A 22,288-nucleotide genomic window follows, 5' to 3' on the forward strand; every position below is an offset into this window, starting at 1 on the left:
GGGTAAAGGAGGTCACAAATTAAACGTTCTACAGAAGAGTGCAACAGATGGAAGATGAGTCTCCCTCTTTGCTGGATTGGGACCGCTGCACCAGCATTGGAGGTTACACAGGTCCTGAGCTCAATCATCACTGGACAGGGATTCGTTCTGTGATCTGGTTCAGCCGCTTCACTCACTTGCTGCTGAATATCCTCTTTCAGCTGATGTACTGTCTCCTCCAGCTCCTTCTTCACCTGCTCCATGTCCTCCTGCGTCTGGCGAAACGATGTCATTTGCTTTGTTACCTCTGCGTTCTATATGAATTAAAGCAGGAACAGTCAGCCTGGACAATGGGGTAATCAGTCTGCACTTTCACACCTCACAGTAGGCCAGAGAACACATCCGGAGCATGCCTTGGCTCAGAGACACTCAGAGTTCATCAGCATGCATCATTCTCAAACACCTCGTTTGAGTTGGTTAACAACCTCTCCAACAAAGATCATCCCTAAACCGTTTTGCCATGATCTCCAATCGCACCCCCCCACATCTTCAAAAGCCCCTCTCTCTCCAGAGATCTTCCTGTGAAGCACAGGAGGGCTTTTACCAGAATCATACAGCACTGAAGGGGCCATCTGACCCATCATGTCTGTGTCAACCCTTTGAAAGACCCACCCAAATAGTACCATTCCCTTCTTCTTTCCCCGGGGCACCCAAAGTTTTCTTTAATTTGTTTTTGCTTCCACCACCCTGTCAGAGCATTCTAGATCATCAGGACTTGCAGCCTAAAAAAACACATCTTTCACCAATTTTCTTAAAGTCGCTCTTGTTACAGATAAGACTGATTTCTTAATGTCAAACGCTATTGTCTCTGCCTCCCAGCTGCAATGAGTAATTCCTCCAGCCAGTTAAACTATTATTTCTTTGATTAATTAATTTTGATATCAATTACATGACTCAACTCCAGGTAATGCTCAACAGTCTAGCCAGGCTCCCAATACTACTGATTTAATTAACTGGCTTTTATCCTTGATCTATTTCAATCATGTATTCTAATGTTTACTTAATTACTTGGCTTTGATATTGCCTATTTCAACAAATGTTTGTATCTGATTATTAATGTAATTCCTCAGCTCCAATAATATTTATTTATTCATGGGATGTGTCATTAACCATAAAAATCTATATACAGGTATTCACAAGGAAAAACTGAGCAAATGCTACTCTACTGGTCAAGAATTATGGTCATGTTTTATCCCAACATGGAGAATGTCCTCAGATGCAGCCATTTATAAGTGTAATTCTTCTACGTAAACTGCTACCTTGACAACACGTTTTCTATGTTCCAGCCACCAGACCTCTCAAGTAACTTGGACAACATGCCCCACATTTGGGCTACTGATATCTCAGAGAGATTAGAGGTCCAGAACCCATCTCCCCATCCAACTCCTGGCTTAATGGGTTTCTCGCATTCTAACTGGGAAATCTGCTTCCAGCAAACTTTCCAAATCACTAAATTAGATCAGAAATAATTTCTCAGGAGCACTCAAACCGTGCAATATTAACAAGTGCTTTAGTGAACAATAGGGCTTTATTTAAAGCAGCTTTTAAATGTTTTTCTTTTCAACTTATCTCCGCAGTCAGAAAGTTTATGGCAATCACTTATTTCACATTTAAAGTAAAGAGGACATGAAAACAAGGAAAGTCAGCTTGCAGCAAGAAGCAAGAACAGCCAAAATAGCAAGGCAGGTGTCAACTGCTCCATTCATTGATTGATTTCCTGCAGCAAAACTCCTACTCTATTAATTCATTCATTAAATCGTTAGCACACCCACTGTTCCATTAATTTATTAGTCCACTTTTAATGATAGTCCATTAATTTATTCATTTTATGTTCCAACTACATCATTCATTTATTAGGATTTTGTTATCACACTTTACGAATGGTGGCACAGTGGTTAGCACTGCTGTCTCTCAGTGCCAGGAACCCGGGTTCAATTCTGGCCTGTGTGGAGTCTGCACATTCTCCATGGGTTTCCTCCAGGTGCTCCCGTTTCCTCCCACAGTCCAGTGCTGGTCAGCCATGGTAAATCACCCCTTAGTGTCCCAAGATGCGTAAATTAGCTGGATTAGGCAAGATCAATGTGCAGGGGGAGGACCTGTGTAAACACTGTCAGAGAGTCAGTGCAGACTCGACAGACCGATTGGCCTCCTGCTCTGTCGGGATTCTATGACTTAAACTTTTCAATATTACCCAGGTCTTAACTCCAACCTGAGAATTGTAGGAGGTTGACTGGTGTATTTCATTACCTGGCTCTCAGCACACCAACCAAAGAATCTTACAACAGCTCAGAAGGCAGCCATTTGGTCCATTGCACCTTTACCAGCATTTTGAAGGAAATATACATATCACCCTGCAAATATCTTCTTCTTAAATCTATATCCAATTCCAAGCAACAATTCAGAGATGATGGAGAGTAAAATGCGAGATCTTGGTTTATAGAAATTGAGATTTTCTCTTAGAAACTGCTGTCTAACCAGGAGCAGAGAGGCACGCGTTGTGGGAAAGACCTAAATTGAAGAAGATAGATTGGGTGTATCAGATCAGAGCAGTGTGACTGGATTAAGCACTGGTGTAATGAGGTGGGTGGCGAGAGGTTCTTTGTGCTGCTTTTTGCTCAATGACAAATCAGGAGTGCCACCTTCTCCCACAAACCAATTGAAAACAGGAGCACAAACACCTGAGGGTCAGAAAATCGTACAGGAAGACGTGACTTTTAGTGCAGTCTCCGTGTAGAGATTGTTGAAACAATTGCTAGGTTTGTAACACAAATTTAGCCAAATTATTTCCTCAACATTCTGCATTTCTACAGCACTCCGCAAATGAAGAGACATTTTGTCACTTTACAAGGCATGGGGGGAAATGTTTAAAACAGAGGGAGGGAGACAGGAAAAAGGGTGGGGGGGGGATGGGTGCGGTGGTGGGTGGGGGCGGAGGGGATGGGTGTGGTGGAGGGCTGAAGCTGGGTGGCGAGGAGGAATCAGGGTGAGGGGTGGGGGGGGGGGGGGGTTTAAAGTCACTGCAAGGTGGTGGTGTGGTAGACATGTTGAGGGACAGAGTTCCAGGGACAAGGACACACTGGCCTATCATTTATCTGCTCCTGCCTCCTTACAGCACACCTCCATTCTCCAGCCAAACTAATCCCAGCTGTCCAATAATCCAGCCACTTGGGAGGTTGTCTTCCTCTACTCTGGGGGGGACTCTGTCCTCTCGGCTCAGGGCAGGGCTGATGTGTAAAGCCATTTCAAAGATAAAACCAAAATACTACAGATGCTACAAATAAGATAAAACAGAAAATGCTGAAAAAAACTCAGCAGACCCAGCAGCACCTGGGGGAGGAGAAACAGAGTTCACATTTCATGTCAGTGTGGCTTTCCTTCAAAGCATTAACGTTACCAAGTCTCGAACCAGATAGGGTTTGAGAACTGAGAGCACGTGGCTCAATTTTCACCTCACCGGCACATGGACGTGAATCAGCTGCATATTTTAAAGAGCCAATGTTCTGTGTCTCAGCCAATCCAAGAGTGACAGAAGTTTCTAACTGATGACTATGAGTTGTACAGTCAGAAAACGCTCAGTGCACAACCCCCATTAAAACTCAGCTTTGCTCGAGGAATTGATAAAAAGATCAGCCGCCTGGAAAATGTGTTCAGTGCTGGACAGGCAGAGAGAGAGAGAGACAGCCATTCAGAAACATCCTGATCAAAGTTAATGTACTGTAGCATAGAAAATGAGGCAGGGAAAGTTGTATTGGAGTGCTCTGTCACAGAACAACGCACCACAACAAATAGATATTCATATCTCAAATTCTGATGTTCATTTTGCTCCCTCTTCCCAAAGAGTTCTACCACTTGTCGCCAGCAGATGGTGCAGTCGGCCTAGCCTTTACTTTAAACTGCACATTAAAGCACAAGTTTCACCTTTTCACCAAAAGCAATTGCTGTCCTTGTTTTAAATGGGGGATAAAATCAGAGCTGACCGCCTTGCACAGGAATAAATCAGGCATGATGCGAGAACTCCTCATCAGGTCTTGTTTTAATTTCTATAAGTCAGCAGACTGAAAAATCAAATGGCTCCTAAGCTTATCCTCACTATGTATTTTCACAATTTGAAGAAGGGGAGTGCGTCTGAAATGTTAATAAAGCAAATAAATATCAAGGAGGGGAGCTGGTCAAAGCTTGTGTGGCTTTTGCTACCAAATAAACCTGTTGGACTTTAACCTGGTGTTGTTAAACTTCTTACTACAATCAGATCATCCCATTCATCCTTTCAATAGTTTGACTCCCCCAGTCCAGCTCCCCCAGACCACTCCCCCGCTCCGCCAGATCACCCCCGCTCCCCCAGACCACTCCCCCAGACCACGGCCCGCTCCCCCAGACCACGGCCCGCTCCCCCAGACCACTCCCCGCTCCCCCAGACCACTCCCCGCTCCCCCAGACCACTCCCCGCTCCCCCAGACTGGCCTCCAATCCATCCAGACTGACCCCCACTCTGGCTCCCCGAGACCAGCCCTTGCTCTAGCCACAACCACATCCACGCCCCACCCCCACTCCCCCAGACCAGCCCCCATTCCACCCAGACCAGCCCCTGCTCCATCCAGAACCGCATCCTCCCACCCCGCTCCGCCCAGACCGGCCCCTGCTCCAGTTCCCCCAGACCAGCTCCCAAAGTTTAAACCAGGTAACTTGACCCCAATTGGCCAAGGCATTACCCTGGGAATGAATTAGCAACTGACTCGGTCACTTTTTTAAAAAATCAGCAACAGGCACAATGTGTGTACAAGACCTTTCTGTCTGCATAGAACATGGCTCTGTGTAACTTCCAGTACACACAAATACATCACACTGGGAGCCTGACTAACAATCTTAAACTGGTTGTCAGTGTAATTCTCAGCACACAGCATTATTTACCAAACATTGTCCAATCACTGAATCACATCCAAAGTTGAACACGATGTTTTGAGCTTTGCAAGCTCGAGCTGGTTGGTTACGATCTGTACCTTGCCCATTGCAAACTGTGGCTGGGACATGCTGCTTGAAATGATCTGCCAGTCATTGCAACGTACAGCCTACACACCTGGCATCACACTGGCACTGAAATTCATAAACCACATTACTCATTTATGTGATAGGCTGTATGTCTTTTTAGCTTGGCAGCAGCATTCTGTTAGTGGTGAATCCCACTCACATTGCTACCGTATAGCAGCAGCGTGAAGCAGCTCGCTTCACCTGTTGCTCAAAGTTTTAAGATAGCTTGCCCTTTCAGGGTAGTCTGTGGTAGGTTGACCACTTTTTAGTGCTGGAGGTGACAGCCTTAGGCCCAGTCATGAGTTTGCATGATCTGCAGTGCAAAATGATCTGATCAGGGCAGCCATTATCCCACAGGATGTCTTTGATGTGCCCTATTCCACCATCAAGCTTGCATGGTGAGCAAATGGCTTGGACTCTACTTACAAGGTTACCAATAAGACCAATCTTATAGCGCAAAGTATCTCAAAAACTGGGTTATGTCTGTCCAGTACCCGGGCACTGCTCCCATGGCACTGCGTGATGTTGTAGGACCCTCCTCCTCCAGTGTGTAAAAATTCAGCAGGAAAAGCCGGCCGCACAGGCTGCGGGCTACACACTGCACTTCCTGCCCAAGTTGTCACTGAAAAAAGAGAGAATATTTTGCTCTTTGCCTCATCACTGATCCCTCTTACAATGGAGATGATTCCCATTGCTCCTTTCTAACTCTTCCTCTTCACACCTTTTTGAAGGGTGGCAATCAGAATTGTTAACGGAGAATTTCAGATAAAGAAGTCCCTTCGGCTCTCATCCTCCAGAACATCACCCTTACATGCAGTCTTCTCATTCTTGACTCATGTCCTTTCTACCCTTTCCTGTTGAGGTCCAGGTCCAGCAGATGTGCTAACCCAAAACGCTCAAACAGCCCTGGAAATTGCTTATGGCAATTACACTGTGCAGTTCCACACAGGCTAGTTAACAAATACAGAACCCGCACTGACAGTTCCATCGTTTTGTGTGCTGCATATTTTCTTGTGTTTAGTATTCCAGTCTGGTTCACATTCCAAAGGTCTGGAGAGCAATCTGCTTTGCCAGATATCTTGTACTACCCGGAGATGTTAACAGAGAATTCTTATTTTTACATGAGGCCACTGGGGTTGAATACATGCAACTGCTCCTCTCTTTATGAGGCAGATGAAAATAGCACAGAGTTGGGATGAGGTACAGACCATATTATTTATATATAAAAAATACATGAATGAACAGCACAATTTTCTATGTTGCATTTAAACAGCTCCCCCCTCCGCTGGCATTCTGGGAAACTCCCAGATAGAGGGATTCAAGCTGCCCATCACCCTTACAACCTTCAGGTAAATCTCTACCCTTTGACGTGATTTAATCAACTTCTGCCTTAGCCAAGTGTCTGGCTGCGACAGGAGCTGCCTTCTCACAATGATCTAAAACATTTGAGAGGGGATGTAACAAGTACACTTTTACCAAACGACTACTGACAAGGTGAGCTCCAGGCCGCAAGCTTTGGGAATGGATCCCTCATAATCTGCATATAGTGCTGCGTGTGATGATAGTAGTGCAATTGATATGGATATGTATCTATTTTTTTTAAACATTTAAGGAGAATGTTTAAAAATTCAGCTTTATGCTACAGGCAGCCTGTATGTCTGGAGTGAATTCGACTAAGATGCTGGGAGAGCAGGATAATTGTTCATTCCAACCTTGCACGTAGTTATGCTAAATAGAGTTCATGGACTTTTGTTTACTTAAATTCCCCTGGACTTTCGGATTAGAGTGACTGACATGATCACATGATGTTGTGGTTTATGTACAGTCTTGAATCTATAGAAGTGAAAAACAGGCTTTTGCAGAAAGGATTTGGAGTTTGCCTTTTCTTGTTGAAGTTAGGAGAGTTTTGCAGGGTTCTAAAAGCTCTATATCTCTCTGAAAACTCCAAGGCTGTCTACACATTATAGCAAGTATATTTGTGATTGCTAAATATATTTCAAGTGGCCTTTAAGTCTCTAAGAGGAACGTTGCTTATTTGGAACTGAAACAGGCATAAGCTACAAAGTTGCTTTCTTTCATTTTTAAATATCAGTCAACTGTTAAGTTAAGCTGCTTCATTTTGTTAGAGTTATATTTAAAATGTGTTATTAAATAAAGTTTTGTTTTCCTAGAAAAGATCCCGAATTAGTCAGGCAATCATTCCTGGAAGGAAGTATCCTTTCCTCATTTATGCCAAAATAGAAAAATTGTTAGGGTCTAGTCTGGCTTCCTAATGCAATGTGGGGTTCTGGTCTGGGACCCTAACAAAAGAAATACAACTTAAAAACAAAATCAGTCTCAGGTTAACACAGCAGAATCCAGTTTACCCTTGGCAGATTTAGAAATGTTTCGAGGCAAATGTGGGCTGAAATTGTGAAGTTTATTCCCCCCCACCCCAAGGGTCTGAGCTATCTCCCCCTCACACAAGGAAATCTGGAGTACTGCTGGTTGTCACGTTTTCCATCATTTTTGAGCACATTCTGTTTTTTCCAAATCAAAATGAATACCACTGGAGGGATTAAATCCAGAGATGATACTTTAACAATAATAATGAAATGCATCCTAATTTTGATCTTATTCAACTATAAGACAATTCAATGACAATGTTCGAGTCTATAGCCAATATAACACAACAACAGAGTTAACCTTTCAGGTCAGTGACCTTTCCATCAGAGTCTCTGATAATCAGTTAACTCTATTTCTCCACAGATGCAGCCTAACCTGCTGAGCGCTTTCAGCATTATTTTTTGCTTTTATTTCAGGTTTCCCACATTGAGTGTTTTGCTTTTGTAACATTACAAACGGTGTACTTTCATGCAACTTTTTAAAAAAGCCTTGCAACAGCATTGTTAATGGCCTCAAAGTCGCAAATTTCTTTCGAGCCAGTGAAGTACTTTTGAATTATAGTTACTGTTGCAATGTAGCATATTGAGTTTAGCATAGATAATACTTACATCAAGACAATCTAATATAAAGAACCCGTGATGCTGGGACTGGTGTTCCTCGGATATTGTAGGCTCTCCCTGTTGCTGAATGTAGGGTCGAAATCCCATCCAACTAGACTTTTATTAAATATTAAACCCCAAAAGCTTCATGGACCGAAAACAGGCCAAACCTCAAATGTATTATATGGGGTTAATCGTCAAAATATGTTGATACAGAAACTAAGACACTGGGACATTACCATCTCAGAGACACTGTACTGCCATCAGACAATTCAAGAAACTGGGAAACCGGAGCTGGTGGCCCCCAGGCAACAGCCATTATACAAACAAACATTGACAACAGCCAAGGAGAAATGGGCTCTATCAAATGTAGACCAACTTGAGAGCCAGAGACATCACACACCTGAACGGGGTCCGTTGTTTTGATCGTGGAAACAACATCATGAATGAAAGAAAACAGAAAAATACTGGAAAATCTCAGGGGGTCTGACAGCATCTGTGGAGAGAGAGAGAGAGAGTGTACAGGCACTACTCTCTCCACAGATGCTGTCAGACCTGCTGAGATTTTCCAGCATTGTTCTGTTTTTGTTTCAGGTTCCAGCATCCGCAGTATTTTGCATTTATCATGATGAATGGCTCGTCTTGACAAAAGCAGGAACCAGGCTAAAAAAGATTAAAAGGTGTTAAGCACCAACCATCCAAACAGGATGTCTCCAGGAAATATGCTTTGATATTTTGAATAAAGTTTTGTATTAAAAAGCCAAGACAATGGAGTCTTGAACTGCAGTCACCAGGGAAAGTCAGGAATGGTCATCACGACCTACAGCTTGCACCGGAATGACGGACTACATGGGGAGTTGTAAGTGTCAGCCAGATCTAAGGGAGATTGGGGCTGAGGTTAAGGGTAGCAACTAAATCCTGAGGGAGCTTTTGAGTGCAGGTTTGGGGAGAAACGTGGGGCTTTTATTAACAAGTTGTTGTTTTTCCTCCAACTGAATTTTCAAGTTTGCTGAAGATAACACCATCGTGCGTCAGATCGCAAACAATGACGAGGCAGAGTCTAGGAATAAGATAGAAAATCTGGCGAACGGGTGCGTCGACAATAATCTCTCCCTCGATGCCAAGAAAACGAAGGAGATTGTTATTGACTTCAGGAAGCATAGTGGAGAACATGCCCCTGTCCACAGCAACAGGGACAAAGCAGAAATGATCGAGAGCGTCAAGTTTTTAGGTGTCCAGATCACCAACAACCTGTCCTGGTCCTCCCACGCCGACACTATCGTTAAGAAAGCCCACCAATGCCTCTACTTTCTCAGAAGACTCAAGAAATTTGGCATTTCAGCTACGACTCTCACCAACTTTTACAGATGCACCATAGAAAGCATTCTTTCTGGTTGTATCACAGCTTGGTATGGCTCTTCCTCTGCCCAAAACTGCAAGAAACTACAAAAGGTTGTGAATGAAGCTCAGTCCATCATGCAAGCCAGCCTCCCATCTACTGACCCTGTCTAAACTTCCCACTGCCTCAGCAAAGGAGCCAACATAATTAAGGACCCCACACACACTGGACATTCTCTCTTCCACCTTCCTCCGTCAAAAAAAGATACAGAAGTCTGAGGTAATGTACCAACCGACTCAAGAACAGCTTCTTCTCTGCTGCCATCAGACTTTTGAATGGACGTACCTTGTATTAAGTTGATCTTTCTCTACACCCTAGCTATGACTGTAATACTACATTCTGCACTCTCTTGTTTCCTTCTCTATGAACGGTATGTTTTGTCTGTATAGCACGCAAGAAACAAGACTTTTCACTGTACGTTAATACACGTGACAATAATAAATCAAATCAAAATGTTGTGCAACATGGGCATCAAGAGTGTTTCTTTCAAGAATACAAATGTTTGTGGTTAAGCCTAAAGGTTCATGTCTGTTTAAGTTTGTCCTTAATAAAATCCTAAAGTCAAAAACTGACAGTAAGAGTAAACAGGAGTGTGCTCCTCTTGCATGAAGCAAAATAACTTTTTGCAATTAGAACCAAAGTACAGGTTTTCAACTTGCCACAAAACAATCTCTGCTTTAAGCATTTGGAGATGCCCAAGACATGCAAAGCTTTTAAAAACTGTCATTTCCTCCTTGACATCAAGATCAAAGTAAGCATCAAGTGCTGTTGTTTCAACGCGATCTACCTCAGAACAGTCACCTTGTGAATAAAGTAACCTCTAACCCAAGTGGGTGTAGATTACATACAGGGAGGTGCTCAGGAAGGACAATGAGCAGGTCTGTATTGAATGGCAAGAGCTGAGCCAAGTCTCACTGCAGTCAATTGTTCAAAAGTTTGGACTTTATTTTCTCATTTAAACAAACGACCATGTTAGTTATTCTGTAAAGTTACTTTTTGTTCGGTTTGATGTTTTGTTGTGTCTTGTCACTTATTTTATTTTGTAACTAAACTAGTGGTTCTCATGCGAGCATGCACTGGGTTAGTGATGTGCCATGTTCTGGTTTCTAAGATGACAGGAGATTGAGGTGGACATTCCAAGTGTTTGCTTCATTGTTAGACCTGGGTTACAATAATGCATTGACAGCATGGGGTACAAACCCAGGTTTCAGTTCACTGCAGATACTTCGGAAAGCTGCGGTCGAGCAAGGGGAACGAAGGAAAAGTGCTGGGCAAAAGCCCAAACTGTAACAATCTATCATTATGAATGGTGAGCCTTGCAGAGGCACAGACTGAATATCTCTCTACAATCCCCATTTGTCAACTCTACCACTGAACTCTTTCATACCGCACACCACCCCGGGTTTCCTGAGCAACAGCCACAAATGCTCACAAAATGCCTCTGTGGCAGGTATTCACATCAGGAAGCGGGGTGTGCATACCTTTATTCATAACCTTGGCTCGGTCATCAGGATTCATCTACTGGAAGTTTGCTCTACTTCTCAAAAAAGAATTTGATATTGTCCTCAACTATATCAGGGCTCGTCTCTACTACAAATAGGCAGGGCTGATTTGAGAGGTTTGGGCCTCACTCCTATTGTGCAGGCCAAGCATCAAAAGAGTGGGCTGTTATTCCAAGGGGATCAAAGACATGGATTCCTGATGGGGAAGTCAGAAATTTACGTGCATGTTAAAATGCAAGGACAACAAATAAATGGGCCGCAAAAATAATCAGGGAGCAATAACATGGGATTAGTTTCAGTTCAGCACATCGGCAAAATATCTATTCTGCTGCTTTACCTCACCATATCAGAATTATAATCTACTCTTCAGCTTTATAATCACAATCCAAATCCTCTCCTAACTCCAGTTTACTGTTTGCTCCCCATGTTCGCTATTTCACCTTCAAAGCTAGTTTTTTTTCCATCACATCACCTGCTCTCTGGTGTTATCTCCCAAAACCATTCTCTGTTTACTTCCAAAAAAGTTCTATCCTTTCAGCCACATCTCAGCACAGACCTCCCTCTCCCACTCCCTTCAATTCCTTTCCCTTCTCACCGCTCATGTTTCTGCCTTGCTAAGTTACACAATGACATGATACTCTGCGAGGAACCCGATATAAATTGCTGTTATCCATTCTCAACAATCATCAGGTTACTTCCCGATCAACAGAAAATGCTGCAGTTAAGTTCATCACAGGTGATTCTGATAAATAGGAACGCTTAACCAACAATGGTCAAACTACTTAGCCCTTCCGTTGACTGCATGGTTTCTGGTGTAGGTGCCTGGGCTTCCTGGAATCTCCCCCACTAATTAATCACCCCATATTCAAATGTTGAAACCATTCTGCCTCATCATTCCATTTTGGCAAACTGCGGTTTTCCTCTTGAAAGCATCTCCTCGGGAAACATAGCAGTTTACTATTTTTGAAAAGAAGTACTTCCCCCTTTGGGTTAATAGAATACAACAGCAAAGTGTTTTTGCTTTGTAAGAAACACAAATGTAAGTCATCTCGGTAACCTCTGCTTAATCCTTATAGGCCTGTGATGCATGAGCTGCCTTTAAAAAACACAGATAGCAAGTGGATATTATCTATCGATGAGTCTGCTAAACACAGATGTTGTATCTGGTGTGTACAGAGAGTTGTAACGTTTTGATTTAGCTGTTGGATTCTGCAGTTAAGAGTTCTAACTCCCCCTCTCACAAAATAGGATACTTTTCCATCTGTTAAAATCAAATACCATCATCTAATGCAAACACGTTCAAAGAAACACAACATAGCATTAAACCTTTTTTAAAAAGATCACTAAGGAGTGGATTTTAAAATGTTGACATATTGGTACTTTAAGGTAATTTAAATAAGCTAACTGGCCGACAAGGAAACTCCGACAACAGGGGAAAGCTGCTCAGCACAAATTCCTATCACTTCACTCAAATAAATATAAGGCAATTCTATCCAATGTCAGTGTATGTGACACTGGACCTGCTCGAAAGAGAGGCATGGGGAAGGGGCAGCATGTGCAGAGCGATAGGTGTATTCGACACTTCCAGTTCAGGAGCATCTCTGGGTGTGGTGAAATATCAGATGATGGCGGCACAGTGGTTAGCACTGCTGTCTCACAGCACCAGGGACCCGAGTTTGATTCTCAGCTTGGGTGACTGTCTTTGTGGAGTTTGCACGTTCTCCCCGTGTCTGCGTGGGTTTCCTCCGGATGCTCCGGTTTCCTCCCACACTCCAAAGATGTGAGGATTAGGTTGATTGACCATCCTAAATTGCTCCTTAGTGTCAGGGTGTTAGCAGGGTAAATAAGTAGGGTTATGAGTATAGGGCCTGGTGGGTGCTGACTCGATGGGCCGCATGGCCTCCTTCTGCACTGTATGGATTCTATGAACAAACCCAGGCACCATCTCAGGTGTTTCCAGATTCCTTAGGCTTAGTCAAAACCTGTACTAATCCCAGCAGGGGCACAAAGGTCCAGCACCCTGCACCACTCGCCAAACCAGCAGCCACCACAGCATTTTTGTCTCGGTCAGAAAGTTTTGCATTCAGGTTTCATTCCAGAGATCCAAGCACATAATCTAGGTTGACAGGTCATGCCGACTCAGGGAACACTGCACTGTCGAAGATACTGGACCAGGAGAGATACCATTTGTTTAAACAAAGAACATTACTGCCAGGATCATACGAACCATAAGAACAAGTGCAGGAATAGGCAATTCAGCCCCTTGAGTCTGCTCTGACTTTTAATACCATCACATCTGATCTCTTCTCAGCCTCAACTCCACTCTTTTTGTAATTCATTCACAGGATGTGGACATCACTGGCTGGGCCAGCATTTATTGTCCATCCCTGAGTGCAGTTAAGTGTCAAACACATTGATGTGGATCTGGGGTCACATGTAGGCCAGACCAGGTAAGGACGGCAGATTTCCTTCCCTAAAGGACATTACTGAACGAGATCATTTTTTACGACAATCAACAATGGCCTTGTGGCCACTAGACTTTTAATTCCAGATTTTATAAAAATTCAAATTTCACCATCTGCCATGGTGGGAATCAAACCCAGGTCCCCAGAGCATTACCCTGGGTTTCTGGATTACTAGTCCAGTAACACTGCCACTAATGCCACTTACCTGCCCATTCACCAGAGCCCTACAAATCCTTACTAATTAAAAATCCGTCCACATCTTCCTCAAATTTACTCAAAGTCCCAGCATCCACCACGTTCTGTGGGAGTGAATTCTACAGACTCACAATCCTTTGAGAGAAGTAATTTCTCCTCATCTGTGTTTTAAATCTACCACCCCTATTCTATTCACTGCCCTGGGGGCGGCACTGTGGCACAGTGGTTAGCACTGCTGCCTCACAGCGCCAGGAATCTGGGTCCAATTCCTGGCTTGGGTCACTGTCTGTGTGGAGTTTGCACATTCTCCCCGTGTCTGCGTGGGTTTCCTCCGGGTGCTCCAGTTTCCTCCCACAGTCTGAAAGACATGCTGGTTAGGTGCATTGGCCAGGCTAAATTCTCCCTCAGTGTATCCGAACCGGAGTGTGGCGACTGGGGGATTTTCACAGTAACTTCATTGCAGTGTTAATGTAAGCCTACTTGTGACATTAACGAATAAACTTTAAACTTTTAAAACTATGACCTCTTGTTTTAGATTGCCCTACAAGATAAAACATTCCCTCCACGTTTACTTTGTCAATCCCCCTTATCATCTTGTACACCTCAATTAGATCTCCACTTGACCTAAACTGCCCAATGATATTACATACATAAGCTTGTGAAAATAATTGAAATGTAAGTTAACGAGTTATGGGTCAAAAAGGAGGCAAAGAAAAATATAGAGGAACACTTGGCTAACTCAATGAAAAACAGTTTTCAGATGAATTTGTGTAAACCTCATTATTAAAAGAAACAGGAGTTAATTCTGGTTGAAGAGTATTTTGTTGCTCAAGCCTCAACCAGATGTGGTGAGGGGAGAAATAACGATTCCAAACAGTAAAAATGGACCCAATTATCAGTTAGCAAAAGCAAGTCTCAGAACATGTACCTGTTGAGATTGCACTTGATACTATTAGACCAAAACACGTCATCATTGAGCCTCAGTTTCTGATAGAGACAAATAAAGAACGGAGATTCTAACATATCAAGCACTTGCAACAATAGGGGTTCACTGTAACAGACCTATAAAACATGGCAAAACATTATCTCTCACCCTCCAACTACTCCCATCACTTCTGCCAAGGCTGGAAATTATACATCACAGCAATATGTGCAGAAGGATGTTGTGGCTCTGAGTGTCAGAAGGCATGGAGAGTTTAAAAGCCATGCTAACCATTGCTCTAAACAGTCTTTGGACCTGCACTTTAGTCAGGTGAAAGTCAGGGCGTCAACCCAGGCACCATCTCAGGTGTTTCCAGATTCCTTAGGCTTAGTCAAAACCTGTACTAATCCCAGCAGGGGCACAAAGGTCCAGCACCCTGCACCACTCGCCAAACCAGCAGCCACCACAGCATTTTTGTCTCGGTCAGAAAGTTTTGCATTCAGGTTTCATTCCAGAGATCCAAGCACATAATCTAGGTTGACAGGTCATGCCGACTCAGGGAACACTGCACTGTTGAAGATACTGGACCGGATTTTACCATCCCGCCCGCCACAGGAATTGGAGTGGGCGAGGGGCGGCCCATGTTGACCTTGGGCGGGATTTTAGTTTTAGGACGAGCGAGGCTGTAAAACCTTGCCCACTTTTTTTCATTTGAGATTTTAAACCTAACCTCGCTGGTGGATATAAACAATCCTACAACACGATTAAAAGGAGAGCAGGGGAGTTCTCCTGGAACATTTATACCTCAACAAGCACCTGAAACAGGTGAACTGGTCATTTATTTCATCACTATTGTGGGAACTTACTGCGCACAAACTGACTGCAACATACAACACTGACTTGACTGCATTTTGAAAGTAAATTGGCTGTAAATGACTTTAGGATATCTAGTGGTCATAAAAAGTGTTACATGTCTTTCTTTCATTTCCTTGGGTGGAGCAAGTACTCAGGTGCCTGTGCAAGCTGCCAGAACAGTTTTTACACTATTGTCTACACAGACCTAAAGCCTGTCCAGGATTTGCAGCCATGAACAAATCATGAACGTGACTTGAAAGCAACTGTGTGTAATGTTTCACATGTGGAGTTGCTTCAATACTGTAGCAGTGTTTCCCACATTTTAAAGTCTCACTTTTACCGAGTTGCACATTATCCTGGCATTCAAAAACAACGTGCCTTCCGCAGTAGATCCGCATGGTTCTGAACCAGCTCCGTGTACTTCTCCTTTAATTTCGTGTATCTTTGTTCATTGGCTTGAGCTTTCCCTGGGAAACAAGAAAAGAAAAATTCTCCTGTCTATAGTTTGTCATTAGAGTCATAGAGATATACAGCACGGAAACATTCCCCTGCCCAACTCGTCCACACCAACCAGGTTTCTGAAACTGAACTAGTCCCATTTGCCTGCGTCTGGCCCATATCCCTCTAACCCTCGCCCATCTTTCAAATGTTGCAATTGTACCTGCCTCTACTACCTCCTCTGGCAGCTCATTCCATATACGCACCACCCTCTGAGAAAAAGTTGCCCCTCGGATCCCTTTTAAATCTTTCCCCTCTCACCCTAAACCTATATCCTCTAGTTTTGGACTGCCCTACCCTGGGGAAAAGACCTTGGCTCTTCACCTTACCTACGTCCCTCATGATTTTATAAACCACTATGAGGTCACCTCTTATCCTCCTACACTCCAGGGAAAAAAGTCCCAGCCTATCCAGCTTCTCCTTATAATTCAAACCTTCCAGTCGTGGCATTGAGGTTCGCATTTCTGAAACATTGGCATGTTTAAATTTTATCCTTTAAGTGAGCTCAAATTCGACTGCTCCACCAGCAGTGATGCCAAGTCCCACAGACCAGGAACATCTCAGCTCACTGAGTTGGGCAGTTTGATCTCAACCATCTAGCAGCTGGTGAACTACAATTAGGTTTGTTACAACTGGGGTTGAGAATGAAGTAGAAGTCATCTATTGCCAATTATTATCAGAGACTCCTGCTCGAAAGTGTGCTTGTGACGATGTTGTTAGGAGGCAGAATACTGCAGTGATTTTCCACCCTCCCGGATCTGAACAACCAACTGATGTTCATTCTGCTTTTTGACACTCAAATGTCGAGTCACTTTACATCGGTAGACTCACTGCTTTCAATAGGGGAGGGAAGATGAAGCACGTTCCCAAAATCGTACAGACTCCCAATGTTGTGAACTCCGTTCCCTCTCAACAATTTTAGGTCCATAAAATGGCAACACAACTGATGTACAAGGGTTCAGACTGAACCCTGGCAATGTGGTTCCAGGGTCTGATTGGATCCCCTGTACTGCGATTCGACCAATCTGTTACGGAATGGGTAGATTGAAGGGACACTGAACCCTGGTTGACTGGTTAAGATAATCATTAAATTCACAATGGCAGAGGATTTCTAATATTATTCATTACACATACAGAATAAACAGCAGCAGCAGCCAGAGGAAGACATCAAACATATGTGGGCAGTGGTTAATCTTTCCACTTGGAAATAAATTTGGCACTTACGTTCAATCTCTGTGAGGCTCCTCTGGGCTTTCTCGGTGTCATCTTGTCTCTTCTTCACCTCCTCGAGTTCAGCCTTCAGAAATTCATTCTCATCCAACGCTTGCTGCTTCAGGTGCTGCTGCTCGGCCAGTTCTGCCTCTAACTCACTGACTCGACCCTTCAGCTGAGAGATCAGGCGCTTGCTCTGAAACAAGCAGAAGGAGCACTTGTGGGATTTGCAACTCACCCATTTCCAATGTGGAAAAACTAAGGCCCACAGGGTAAGGTACCACAGGATGAAAGTAACAGCAGGGAAGAAGCCAATTTCTCACGGGCTACCATCCTGTGAAGGATTGTGGGATATTTCCTTAAGATGTGTTGTTGAGATAATTCAGTAAATGACAATTAATGTAAAAATTGGGTTTTTAAAAGCCTTATGTTTATATGAGGGAAAAAAACAGTACTGAGTCCCACAGATTTGAGGAAAGAATGAGTTAAGAGTAGGAGACATAGGAGGAGGCTTCAATAAAGGGAGGATAGTGAATATGTACAACTGGGTATTAAGTTCAAAAGCACACAAGAGAGAGAAAAAAAGACACTCATGCACAAAGGCACACACAAGTTGAAAGCAAGAGACAGGAAGAAGGAATCAGTGTCAGAGACACATTTCCTTGCATTCATCACATCCATTTTCCCCTCCGACACCTAAAACAACTTTACACATTTGTTACCCAGACAGGAACAGCACTGTTCCTGGGAAACTGGAGCATTTACACAGTGAATCATACTCTGTCTCAGTGAAAATGATCCTGACATTTCAACACACTGCTGTCACCAGGGTCATGATGCATTTTAAGTACTTGCTATTGGTAAAAAAACCTCAAGGTAAAGTTAACTCGCACTGGTAACACTTCATTTCAAATTGCTGCAACAGTGTCAAGCCTGTAACATCAGTACTTCACCTTGTCACATAAAGCTGTTGGCAATAATGGCAGTCAATTGCCTTGTACGTTTGTACAACACGCCTCTTTGTTATTTAGCAGAGAACTAAGTGGTTTATATTGAATGGTTAATGAATCTGTTAAAATAGTAGACAGAGGAATGCCATAAAAATAATTGACCATGATTATTTCCACAATAATCTCTAGTCTTCGGGCTCAAAATGCTTTCTCCAGACATGGACTGTGTTTTGGACAGACAAATTCTGCAGTTGTACGGCTGGAGGCTTTCCACAGTTGAAGTAGACATGGTATGAAAACTGTACTGAAATCCTAATGGCACCATTGTAGTGGGAGGAAGTCAACCTGACTGATTACAGCAGTTTCCAGGAACCAACAGAGCTCTCTCTGTACATAGCTTCATTCATGTTTTAAAACCAACTCTGCTTCAAACATAGAAATCATAGAATCATAGAAACCCTACAGTGCAGAAGGAGGCCATTCGGCCCATCGAGTCTGCACCGACCACAATCCCACCCAGGCCCCACCCCCACATATTTACCCGCTAATCCCTCTAACCTGTGCATCCCAGGACTTTAAGGGGCAATTTTTAACCTGGCCAATCAACCTAACCCGCACATCTTTGGACAGTTTCAAATCGACTCTTTATTCACAAAAAACTTTCTACAATTTAGCTGAAGTGAGTGCTGAACTGGCAGGTTTGGGGGGGGGGGGGGGGGGGGAGAGAGAGAGAATTGAGATATCAGACCAGGACACATTCCAGGCATCAATATGTCAAGCAAATGAATTCCTCTCTGCAAACTCCATTCAGTTCCACATAATGGATTTCCGTACTGGCCTTGCAAATGGAGTTATTCCTTCCTTTATGCAATTTGTCTGTCTTAAATTGGTTCCAGGGTTGTCTGGATAGAAAGAAACTTTCACTTAAGTAACTATTTATCAGATCTCTCAGAAATGTTCCAAAATGGTTCCCAAAGAATTACTTCAGAACGAGTCATTTCTTTTCCTCCCCACAGGCATGTGCAACAGCCAGCTTGCCCAAAGCAAGGTCCCGCAGGCAGCAACAAGATGGAAGGCATGACCTCCTAGTGCAGAACAGCAATAAACAGACAACACAATACCAAGCAACGTGGTAACGTAATAGAATACAAGCTGAAAGAAACAGGGACCAAATGATAGTCTCTGGTCAACCTGCACTTGACTAATGTCCAGTCTAGGCTGCAGCTTCCCATGCCCAGGGAGGCAAGCATAACAATTATGTGGAGAGACCAGAGAGGTTGTGTTGTTTAACATCGAGCAAAGTAGTATTCAAAATCATCGGGGTTTTGAAACGTAAATAAGGGGAAACTGTTTACAATGGCAAAGATTTGGTAATCATATATTTAAGGGAACTGGCAAAAGAGTCAGAGGTGAGATGAGAAGATTTTTTTCCCCACACTAATTGGTACTGCAATCTAGAATTCACTGCTTTAAAGGAGAATCTCTTCAATAGAAACTTCAGAAGGGAATTCAATAAATACTTGGAAGGGTAAAACTTTGCAGGGAAATAGTTCTTTGAAAGCGCCATAACAGACACAATGGATCAAATGGCCATGTGCTGTGGTGTATAAGATAATCTTATTATCTTAAGATTCGAAGATAATAGTAAACGGTGACTTCATTTGGTAAATGCCGAGTTTGGCAGCTCTCTTTCGTCTGTCTCAGTTTTCTTGTCTGCATCACTTGCCCACTGAACGCCGCTGGCAAATTATCATGTCTTTCGGTCATCAGTCAAGTAGAAGCAGTCAGCTGCATGGTGGAATTATATTCGAATCAGCAGTGCTTGCCATGGTCAGTGACTTGCACTAATCAAAATCAACAGTCTAAAACCTTAATGGCCTGGGTACTATGTTGTCACAATCACTTACTGTGATCAGCACAGTTCGCTGGCAGTGATCATTTAAATAGAAGCTGTTGAAAGGCAAGTGCCTCAGTTGGATCATCAATCTGCACCATCTAGCATATTACCTGCAAATATTATTTCTTCACTGTAAAGAATTCCAAAGATAAGTCAATGATTAGTGTTTAGACCTCACTGACACTTGAAACTGCTGAGCCCCGTCACACTCAGATTGTTGATTTTGGGTTGTAAGCAAAAACTGGACATTTTAAATAGCGGCAATATTCTGAGCAGCCAGTTAGTGGCAAGAGGCCGAGTGCCCACTTCATTATCAAAAATCTGTGCTTACTGTAGAACCTGCAACATAGGAAAACGTCCCAAAGTACTTCACAGTGCAAAAAGATACAAAATGAATGCCAATCCAAAAGGAGATACATTAGGAAGAGTGGCCAAGAGTTTGGTGAAAGGACGAGGTTTTAATAAAGACCCAAAGGAGCTGAGGGAGAAAGATTTGAAGGGTTTTAAGGAGGAAATTCCAGTGGGAATTGGGTTGAAGGGCTGCCAATGATGGGGCAAACTGAGGAAAATGGCAATCCTTGCATGGGAGGGGAGTGGGTTTTCAGGGCTGGAGATGGGGAAAAGCAGCAAAGGGGTGTAAAAATTAAGGATAAGAATTGCAAACTGGAGACAGAGGACTGGAAGCCAATACTGGTCAGCGAGCACCAGAGTGCTTGATAAGAGGGACATGTTGTCAGATGGCTTCCAGGCAGCAGAATTTACTTGTACAGAAAAGAGGATGGAAGAGCAGCCAGAAGAGCATTGGAATAATCCAGTCTGGAGGTGACAAATGTTTGGACAACAGCTTTAGCAGCTGGAATGAGGCTTCTTAAGAGGGACATGATGTAGGGACAGAGCCAAGTGAAGTTACTTTTATGAAAGTAAATAGTATTTATGGAGGTCTCAGGGTTTTCCTCAGCATTGACTATAATCTGATTCAACGTGAATCGGCAGTCAGGAATGGAGCTGGAATTAAATGGCAAAAAATATCTTCAAAGTTTAAGTGGAGGAAATAGTGACGGATATCAGAAAAACAGTTTCCCAACTCAGACATTCGATAGGGTCAAGAGCTGTGCGCTGTCAGCCCATCCGATGAGGAAAAAAGGAGCAGCATTGTGGGTGAGGAAGAGGAGGCCGGATAGATCCTGGGGGAAATTCCAGAGGTAATGGCACACAAGGTGGGAAGAGGAACGATAGCTGGAGATGTTCAACTTGCAATTGGACAGGTCAAAAGTGGAATCCTGCAAAGATAATCTCACTGCACTGGACGCCAGTGGAGAAACATTTGAAAAACATTGGTACAGTTAACCATATCCGTGGTTGTAAGAGAGGTCAAGAACAAGATGTGGAAAATACACCATGGAGTCAGTCTCATTCTTTGACTGGATTCATTATGTCATTGTTAAGTGGCAACAGCTGGCTATATCAAATCAGCCGGTTCTCTCGATTCTAGGGTACAGATCCATGAAAGAACGATAAACAGACAGCCTACCTCTACTTTAATACTCGCCATTTCCTCCTTCAGTGATGCAATCTCCCTGTAGAGCTGTTCAATCAATTTATCCCTGGGAACAAAAAAAAACAAGTATATAACAATGGCTGAAATTTATTGTGGACTCATGGATACTAATTAGAAAGCCAGTTGATGAACTTTAGCGAATGTAATCAGGTGACAGTCTACTTCAAAGCAACTGGTTTGCCACATTAGATTTAGATATTTCTTGAGCTAACTTTTAGTTAGACCTTACCCCTCTTGTCCCTTTTGACAGGCACCTATTCATGCAGGGCAAAGGATGCATGGCACCAGCTATCAACTGGGTCCTCACCATTCTTCATGTGTCATCTTGGACAGTAATGTTAAAGGCTACTTAGTTGAACGGTACCTGACAATCCCAACTTCAGTAGGAGTCACTGTAATTGTACAGTAGTCAGGAGCTGGAGCCTGGTTGGACCATCCCCTCTAACCAAGACCATTTCAAAATATACATGAATGATTTGGAGGAAGGAACTGAAGGCACTGTTACTAAGTTTGCAGATGATACAAAGATATGTAGAGGGACAGGTAGCATTGAGAAAACAGGGGGGGCTGCAGAAGGACTTGGACAGATTAGAAGAGTGGGCAAAGAAGTGGCAGATGGAAGACAATGTGGAAACATGTGAGGTTATGCACTTTGGAAGGAGGAATGGAGGCATAGACTATTTTCTGAATGGGAAAATGTTTAGGAAATCAGAAACACAAAGGGACTTGGGAGTCATTGTTCAAGATTCTCTTAAGGTTAATGTGCAGGTTCAGTCGGCAGTTAGGA

The 22,288-nt window shown here is 43.3% G+C and overlaps 1 protein-coding gene across 3 annotated transcripts in view; it reads right to left on the reverse strand.

Moving 5' to 3' along the window:
• Window positions 1-22,288, reverse strand: part of hip1 (huntingtin interacting protein 1) — a 277,810-nt gene that overhangs the window by 38,175 nt on the left and 217,347 nt on the right. For all 3 annotated transcript variants that reach the window (XM_078225078.1, XM_078225080.1, XM_078225079.1), the window contains 4 exons: window positions 21,475-21,547; window positions 17,109-17,292; window positions 15,765-15,853; window positions 177-293 (listed from right to left, as the gene is read on the reverse strand). In XM_078225078.1, coding sequence (XP_078081204.1) covers window positions 177-293; window positions 15,765-15,853; window positions 17,109-17,292; window positions 21,475-21,547 — 463 coding nt within the window. The remainder of the gene's footprint in view (window positions 1-176; window positions 294-15,764; window positions 15,854-17,108; window positions 17,293-21,474; window positions 21,548-22,288) is intronic.

This window comes from Mustelus asterias, chromosome 12 (genome assembly GCF_964213995.1).
Source record: "Mustelus asterias chromosome 12, sMusAst1.hap1.1, whole genome shotgun sequence".
NCBI classification, from domain to species: Eukaryota; Metazoa; Chordata; class Chondrichthyes; order Carcharhiniformes; family Triakidae; genus Mustelus; species Mustelus asterias.